The sequence below is a fragment of the Opisthorchis viverrini genome, assembly GCF_000715545.1.
Source record: "Opisthorchis viverrini unplaced genomic scaffold opera_v5_263, whole genome shotgun sequence".
NCBI lineage: Eukaryota > Metazoa > Platyhelminthes > Trematoda > Opisthorchiida > Opisthorchiidae > Opisthorchis > Opisthorchis viverrini.
Window position 1 is genome coordinate 150473 of NW_008751923.1, and position 9314 is coordinate 159786.

At 43.1% G+C, this 9314-nt stretch overlaps 1 protein-coding gene across 1 annotated transcript in view; it reads right to left on the minus strand.

Annotated features, from left to right (window-relative positions):
- T265_09271 (hypothetical protein) overlaps positions 1-4890 on the minus strand; it is a gene marked incomplete at both ends in the record, with an annotated part of 57461 nt that extends 52571 nt beyond the window's left edge. The window contains one exon of the mRNA XM_009175297.1: positions 4314-4890. Within this exon, the coding sequence (XP_009173561.1) occupies positions 4314-4470 (157 nt within the window). The remainder of the gene's footprint in view (positions 1-4313) is intronic.
- Between the last annotated feature and the right edge of the window lie 4424 nt (positions 4891-9314).

Genomic DNA, 9314 nt, shown 5'->3' on the forward strand with positions numbered 1-9314 from the left:
TATATATATATATATATATACAGGACTCAAGCTCACTGCTATCCCTTCTGGTGTGGAATCACTAGAATGACTGTGTCAAGACAGGGGGACAATTTCTTGAATGAGATGGATCTCAACATGATTTCCACCAATCTCGAGAGATGCACAACAGATTGATAAAGGTTTAAGGCACAGGAACTTGAAAGGTGAACTTGAAAGCACTTAGTTTGCTGTGCGCCCGCCATGCTGATGAGTCTAAGTAACAATTTGCTAGCGAAGATGCAATCATGGAAGATAAGTTGATATCTTCACAGCATACTTCACTGTCATTCATCGGTGTTCGTTTACATCAGAGAATTAACCATTTTTGGCCACTTACATGAGACATACAGTAAAACTTTGTCGTCTGTCCCCACCTTGGAAGACAGTTGACGCTGTACTTTTATTGTTAATATTTTTTCGACGAGATTTTATGCATCTACTCACAAGGTTGCTGAAAATTCTTCGACAGCAACCTTGTGAGTAGTTTCCTTTATAAAAATATACTGCGATATCTCGAATATCGTTCCAGCTGAAACATGAGGCTGTCTGTGTGCAGCACAATCAGTTGTAGACTATCATAAACGAGAGATTCAGTTGAGTCTCTCGTGAAAACCCAGTTGATCTGCAAGTGAGTGTATTTCTCGAGATTTTAGGCAGGTTTGAATGTGGTTTTATCAAGAGATCGCCACCAACCAGATGCACTATTCATGACCTTGGTGGACTTTGGTGACCAGCTACAAACACCACCGGTACGCCGGATCACAAGCGGTAAAACGTGGGTGATCTCGTTTTGTTGGTGCAGATATTTTGTCAATCAACAGTGCGCATTCTGAATTTGAATTCACGATGAAAGAGCGGTGTGCGACCGAATGCCACCGCTGAATGTTTTGCTTACTCGCCTACAAGATAGCACACTGAAGCGTGGGATATCACGCAAAAGAAAACAACCAACTTATGCAGTTGTTGTCTGGAAAAAAGAGGGGATACGTGGTCACATGTCCGGCTCACAAGATATGCTTGATTGATGTGTTACAAAGGAAGCTGTGTACAATAAGAGGTCTGCTATGGTCGGATGGCTATCCAAACTGATCTTCCGGTAGAATCTCTAACACAACCCTCCTTACTCTTAGAAATTGACAGTTTAAAGGTAGTGGTACAATTCTAAAGACTGTGCTTGGGCCATTTGTTTGTCTACTGTTAATCAATAAGGCAGCCTTTTGGCTCTCAGCTTGTAGGCCATCGGTCAATTGATTATACACCTGAGATGCATTCGTCTCAGGTCCTATCGGTATATATCACCGCAGCTAATGTATAAGGTTCAAATACCAGATTTACTTGTCTCGCTGATGAGAGATAAAAGCAAAACCTCGGCACTCTCATTCTTTATATTCTTGCCGTCACTGTCATTATCAATCCTAACCTCTTTTGGGACTTACACCAATACCGAACCATACGAATTTCAACTTCGATCATTGATGTGAAATCGAACCCCATGCTTCCATTAGTACTATAGTCGAATTGGCTTAGTAGAACGAAAATACGCACCTGAGCTTAGTACATTAGCTATCCCAAACAACAGAAAAACCAGTTGGGACTATACAATACTGTATCTCGTCCGGATATCACAGGTATGTTTGTCAGTTTTTATCAGGTTACCTAGGCAACGATTTTGTTGCTCATTCTATGTTATACGACGGCAGTTTGACAAGACTTCCGGATTTGTTCATCAAAGCTACCATAACTGCCATTTGGCCAGCGGTACTACGGTTTTGCTCCCTAAAGATGAGATATGGTACCTTGTGAAGTAATGTGCATGCACTCTTATTGGTGCCAACAAAAAGACCAGAACAGTTGAACAAACAGCGGATCCACATGCTATACAAAATCTCGATTCATTCACGTATTATTCGTTCGAATATAAACGCACAATGGTTCTGATTGCTTTTCTATATTGTTCCGAGCTTTTTTTAATCAAAGAGTCTGTTCTGTTTCCGAAGACGTGCTGCAAATAAATCACGCTACGAGTGCATTTAAACAACGGTCTTTAGTTCACAGGTGATTCAACAAAGCACGAACGCGCAGTATCCTGTGCCTTTTGTCACCAAGCTGTCTAAATGAGCTCCTCCGTATCGTAACAAGAACCCGAGTCGGCAAGGTTTAAAGCAGGATGTCTTTATCAGGTGTGACAGCCATCTTCATTCATCCTTTGTACAGATGAAACCCGGGGAGATGAAAACTCTAGAAAGAACCAACTCAAGGCATTTGCCTTTAGGTCCCGAGCCTTTGACCACCTATTTGTCATCCCGAATATCTCGTTCTTGTGTATCCAGCTCTGCTTCACCGAAGCTTAGTTTAGTGGAACTGTTCTGTCATTCTCTAATCGTTCATTTGATATTTTCACGTATACTATGCGCGTGGTTCTCGCTTGCTGATTGGCTATCGTTCCAGAGTTTTTGCTGTATGCTTCGCTGTGCCGATCGACACCGAAGTATGGCCACCAACCTGTGGGACCAAATAACCTGAGAAGGTGTAAGACCAGGGGACTGAGCACAGAGGTAGGTGGAATGGTTTCAGAGGATTCAGGCCAGATCAACAGCCACCTCAGTCTGAACATCTTTTTTTCAGAGTATCTAGGACAACCCTTGTCACACACAATAACCTTAGTGACTCTAGTATGCTGCAAACCGCCTCCCCTGTGATCATGGTACCACCTGCTGGGGTGAACTCAGACCACAGGCGGAGAAACCGCTCGGTAATTCGAGTTACAATGATCGACAAAGCGTATGTCTTCGAGGGCACCAAACCAAGGCAGACTCAACTCGTAGCAGGCCTCGGGTCAAGGAGTCTATTAAAGCACACTCGGAACTTGCAGATAAAACCCCTGCATGGAGTTTCAAACAACCACAGTATGCTTGCATGTAGCCACGACAGAAGCAAATCGCCTTTTGTAATCGTTCCTTTATACATTGTACGAAAGCGAACGCGGTAAAATCAAAGCCTAAAAAGATAAAACCAAGTTATAGAGAAATACATTCACTTGCAAATCAATTTGATTTCCACGAGAGACTCAACTGAATCTCTGGTGTTTATGATATTCTGCAACTGAATGTGCTTGCTACAGGCTGCCTCATGATTCAGTTGGCACCATATTCGAGATATCACAGTATATTTTCATAAAGGACATTACTCACAAGGTTGCTGAAAACTGTTCGACAGCCATGACCGGTTTCGCCCTTTTTGGGGCTCGTCGGTTGGCGCAGTCCCCGAGTTTCCGTCCTGTACAAGGCTGAGCTTCCACCAAGCTCGTCCATACCCATTTCAGTGCCTACTTCGCTTATGAGGATTTTAGTTAAACCTCAGTAGATCTATAAAGAACTCCATCAACTCATACGAAGCAAGACAATAACAGTCATCTATTCTAACAGCTATTAAAACGAGTTTTCCTGCAGATTGATTGGTAGATACTCTGATTATTCCCAAGAAAAAATAACACTGGTTTTCAGTCGATTCAAACCGCCGAACATTGGACAAGGGTTGGACGCTAAATCTTCTTGTCCAAGCCCTCTAACGCCTACCCCCGGTAGAAAGGTTTTGCTTTCAAGGACGACAACGATTGTTGAAATTGGCTGACACACTTTCGAAGTGTCTTCCAAGCTTTTTGACGCTGATATATTTGTGACCATGTTTTCCAGTATTTTCAGCGAATACTAGTAGGCATCCACTGAATGTTGCAAGTTATCAGCGTAATTCCAGCCTTCGGGCCTACTTCCAAGCTTTGGGATGTAGGGTCAGGCTGCTCACAGAATCTGGGGTCATCGCACACCAGAAAGTAGATAACCTCCCACACGCTTCACTTTTCTCGCGCTCTGTTAGTTCGGCAGCCACCAAATTACTGAAGGCCCAGCTGGACATACCCTTCGTTAAAACACTACTCAAGTAAATTTGTCGAAATATAGGCAGCTCGGGTGTGTTTACTGGTGGTTGATCAGATGGCAGTTGATCGAGGAGGCACCGTCAGCCGATTGGGGACGAAACGTTTGCAAGCCAAATGCCAAGCTCGGCGAACAGATTAAGTGCCATCACCACTACTCAAGTAAGCGTGTCCAAGTTCAAAAAGTTGTTTATCCCAAGTCACGTGGGCTTGTGTGGTGGCCCCAACTTTTCTTTCAAACCGAATATCTGTAATGAAGAGGAAAGTTGACTCCCAAGCAGTCACATCGTGATACATGAAAAATGAAGGTCAAAAGCAATCGATCGAAATAGTTAATGCTCCACTCCCGATCAGTACTTACCAACATATTGCCGAATCCCTATGAGTCCAATGAATAGAAACATGAGAACTCCAGTGTATTGATAATTGAGCCGATCGGCAAAATCATCGTCAAACCGCAGACGCGAGGAACCGATGCGACCTAACTTGCTCAACTTCCACACAAAAGTGGCATCCATGGCAGTGGCAGCACCGTGATCGTGCCCACCGAACGAGTGGCCGTGACCTTCACCGCCTGATAATCCACCTGCTCCACCTCCACCACCGCCTGCAATACCACCTTCGCTATGTGAGCTGAATTCACTGAAGGTGTGTGGACGTGCTTCGGATGAATGTCGATGTGAACTGCGATGATGATGACCGTGTCCGCCTGAGCGACGATGTTCGCCTATAATTGGATAAATAGAGTTTCAACATCAATCACATTTGTTACTGAATTCTCTTGTAAAAAAACCTTCACTCAACAAATTAACTAATGTAAAAAACGATATCATTTCTGGGTAATTAGTTTTTGTTGCTCCGTTAAAAAATCTTATCTATTCAGAGCACTAACTGATTTTCAGTCAAGTGAATCAAGACCTAAATAAAATCGTAAGCCACTGGGATTCCTAAACTGGTCAAACCCTCTACGGACCGCTGTTTACCATCCGTCCAATTAGACAAACCACGCTTCTCTTTTTCCAATATTCTCCTACATCCATCGCTTACATGTACTTTTATGTTTGTTGTAATGCCCTTTAAACGATAATATGATGATGATGATGAGCCAATGAAAACATTTAAAGTGCCGAATGACGTTGGTCCCTGATCCACAAAAATGATACTTTCTAATGTGAATTTGTCAGTACCAAACTGTGGGAGCTATTCCGCCTGGTCCACCTGACGCCTTAATAATGATCACAAACGCTTTTGGAATCAATATTTTGATTGCTACTTCTTGTAAGCATTAAATGTTCAGCTGAAGGTTTGCTGTTCCCTCACCAGCTATTCCCATTTAGACGAAAGTTGGCAATAGGCCTCGGACACTTTAAAAGTTGATGACGGGCAAAGTCTCTCACAACTGACTAATTGTGCACGGAACCAAGCTCAGTGAACTCCGGAATTTGGGTACTATCTTCGGCGCATAGACTTTTTCTGGGTGATTCCAGAATGGTACTGAGTAACCGTGAATCCTGCTTCTTTCAATTTCAGAGCTACGTTCCCTCCAGTGCATGTTGAGACAACGTGACATCTCAAAACATCCGGTGTGCGGTAGGCTGAAAAATCGATCGAGATAGTCAACCAAATTAAATGAATCGACAACTTTGAACGTTCCTATCGGGAGGTACTTTCAATGGTTGTATACCCGTATTTCTGGTTCGGAAGGCGGTATGCTTGCAGTTCTTAATGGTTTGCAATGAAAAATGGATGATCTCCTCCGTGTGGTGAGGACCTTGACTGGCTCTTCCAGTGAGGTTATCTCAGATACGATGTTTGCGTACCAATTGGGATCTCTCTCCTTTCTAACTGGTTAACATTTTAGACTTGTTGGGAATCACCAGCCTAGTCAATCTCGGGAATGTTCAGGAAGGTTATATACCCATAAACTCGCAAAATCACGAAAGAGTATACAAACGCACATGTGCGTTTAGGAAACGATCTAACATTATTAGGTTAGGCTGGTACCACATTAAAGATAGTCATTTTTCGCGACAGTGCACGTTTCATGTGACCACAACTGTTCGTTGGCTTGTTCGCTGAGCTTGGCAATTTGGCAATTGGGTTGCAAACGTTTCATCACCAATCGAGGTGACATCACCAGTGCGTAGTTGTGCGTAACGCTGGGTTAGTGGTTGTGCTGGGCAACCAAATTGCCCAGCTCAGCGAACAAGCCAACGACCATCTACGCTACCTGAGCTACCGACATTCTCCTCTATACAAGACCACAACTGTCTGGAATATTTCCACTGCCAAACTTATCAGATAGTTCAAGTAAACTGCGCCACAGATGACAAATGAGTCGCTGGTGGGTCGGTGTCACATCACGCTGCGGTTTGAAAACAGTCAACTGCCAACTAAAGAAGGTTCCGGGATGCAAAACGAAAACAAGTCAGCTATCGAGGGCTCTGCTGCCCATTCTGATAAGCTTTTTGTGTGACCTAACGGAGTATTGCTAAAACTAGTTTCGCCATCATATTCGATTAGATTGTTCATTGAAAAGACGGTCGTCCGTAATATATATAATATATAATGCAATATATAATACATTATATGTATGTACTATAATATGTATGCATGCACAATATATATACATATGTTATTATACGTTTTACGCATTGCATAATGTGACCAAAGTTCTCATGACGGAGGTCAATGCCTTCCCATAAATTCTTGCATATCATTGGACAACCCCTTCGAAAGCACACAGTAAAATTATGATTCGGCTGAATGTCATTCAAAATTGTCGAGCAAAGTCTTCAAGAGACACGAAATGTCGCCTATCGTTCAGCTGTAGTGCCCTTTCGGTGCCTAGCTGCCATGCCACTTGAAGGAAGCACGAGGGCTGGGATACTGTCAGGTTGCCCAAGCCAGGAGACAGGAGAAGTCGAGAGGCAGAGGTCGGGTTCGAACCACGGACCTTCCGGTCAGTAGATTTGCGCTCTAACCACTTGAGCCATCTCGTGCTGAATTTTGCCTATATTTCCTGTTCAAAAATGCCTTCGAGAAAACAAGCAAGTCCTACGGTGAGGACTATGCTATCAGATCGTCCCCAGATTTAGTAACTTTATCGCCCAAGTAATTAAACTTGCAACTTATTTGGTACAAACTTCATCGTGTTTCCGATGGCACGCGTTTTATTTGTGTATCAAAATATCAACTCCCAAATAGCACTCTCCCCCCCCCCCCGCGCCTTTCTCGAAAGACCAATAAACCCAAATGTTGTATCGTCGCTGTAACACGCACCCCAGGTGGTCATTTCTTGAAAACAACAAAAAACCCCACTGTCCAAATGCACTGGGTTTACGGTGCAGCTCACATCCGGGATAGCCTATCGGAACTGATAGAGGAACAAGATATCCGTAAACTAGAAACTACTGGCAAATTTTTTAAGGGCGTCGGAAAAATAGGACAAGAGAAAAATCCTAGTTAGAGTGAGTAGTGTTTTTAATCAGCATTTTTTCAGCTGCGAAATAACTGTGCACAGATACATCACTTTAGAGAAGTGACTCGAGGAGCAGACTTCATGTTTGAATGGGAAAGTTTAATGTTTTGATGAGTGGACTCATCAGAAAACGGCCACGGACGTAAAGAAAAATAGTTCCCCCGTGGTGGAACCAGACATACTAGTTGGAGAGAAATAATTTATAATTTGAAAACCAAGATTTATGAAAAATGATTCCTTAAGTCTGGGTCAGGAGAGTTGTATTACTGATAGTTCAACAGTTCTTTTAAATCAAGAAGTGTGAGTACCAACCGTATGAGTCAACAAACCTTCGTATTGCTTCGTTGGTCTTTAGTTGCTTCATTAGGTAAGGACAGAGCTTTGTTGGGATTTTAGAGGGAATAGTATATGTCATCATCAACCCGAAAAACGAGTAAACCTTGACTCATTGTAATACGCTGTTTTCTGAACTCCCAAGCTTAGTGAATACTTTTCGGGTGCCAAGTAACACTATCGTTCGTGTTTCGGCCAAACTTAAGTTCTGCTTGAATCAAACTTGAACAAATTTTGACAAATGCTCTCATTTTCTTACTGATTTCGTTTTGGCAGTTAGGTTTCTGGTTTTTAATGATCCGCTTCATCTTATGGATAGCAATATATCGAATATCTACCAAGTGAAACATGAGAGAGTCTGGTGCAGCACATTCAGTTGAAGCGGACCACTATAAACGAGAGAATCAGCTGGATTCAACTGATTCGAAACCCAGTCGAGACCAACATTTTTATCGAGGTTTTGAATCGTTTCCCACATCATTGTTCTTTAGAATGCTGGGACCGGAAACCTGGTGGGCCCCTGAACGGGACGAATCTCTGTTGTGGGTTGTCTGTCTATTCAGAGGTATCCTGCGGCACTACCTGTTCCCAAGTTCCACGAAATCAAAACGTTGGTGGAAATAGCAAAAATGTCGGGCAATATTCCCCCTTTTTGCATTTTTCAGTCTTCCCATGTCTCTCCTTGAACTTCAACGATTTCCCATCACCGTACTGTCACTCTCGATTTGATAATATCATACTCCCGTCAACGGATATAGCTTGCGGCCCTCTTATGTCTGGTTGTACGTCACTTGGTCTTTCTCAGATGCGTTTGGTGCTTAAAAAGTGGTCACATTTAGTGTTGTGGAAGCAGGTGGTGCGTATACTTGCAGCCTGACAGTAAATTCTGTATCATACCTTAAGATTAACCATATTTTGGAGCTCAGACAAGCAACTAGTGATAAATCCTGACGTTCGATCACGCCCATCCAATGGCCAGTGATTTTCACACCACCGATCACCATGGTAACCCTATGAAAACTGAATCAATCCAGCTCTCACAGGGGAGTGGACACGTTTCAGGATCAATAGGGTGGTTGCATAGCTCAGAGTCACGTATGCATCATGCTACGTGCCCCCGGTGTTAGTTTAACCTAACTCAATTTAGTCGACACCATCTAGATCTTTTCAGACACGTTGGACAAATACCAAGTTGACTAAAATGAGACCGGGCAAACGATAAACTGTTTTCCGGCTCATAAAAGAAACTACCCATAAGGTTGCTAAAAACTCCTCGACAGCCGATGGCTGGTTTCGCCCTTCTTGGGGCTCATCAAATAGGCTCATTTACTCTAATGTTGTATAGGTGAGCAAGTGATAAAACTGGGAACATTTTGTATGGTTACGAAAATTTACCTTGCGCTTTACTCGCCCGGTTGGAAGGTCATGGAAACAACAGTTGTTCTGTTCTCTGGGCACTTCTGTTGAACACCTCTCAGTTGACCACCAATCTGTTTTGGGTCATGGTTCATCTTAATGCACTTTTCATGGTGCTCTCAAGTTTGACGG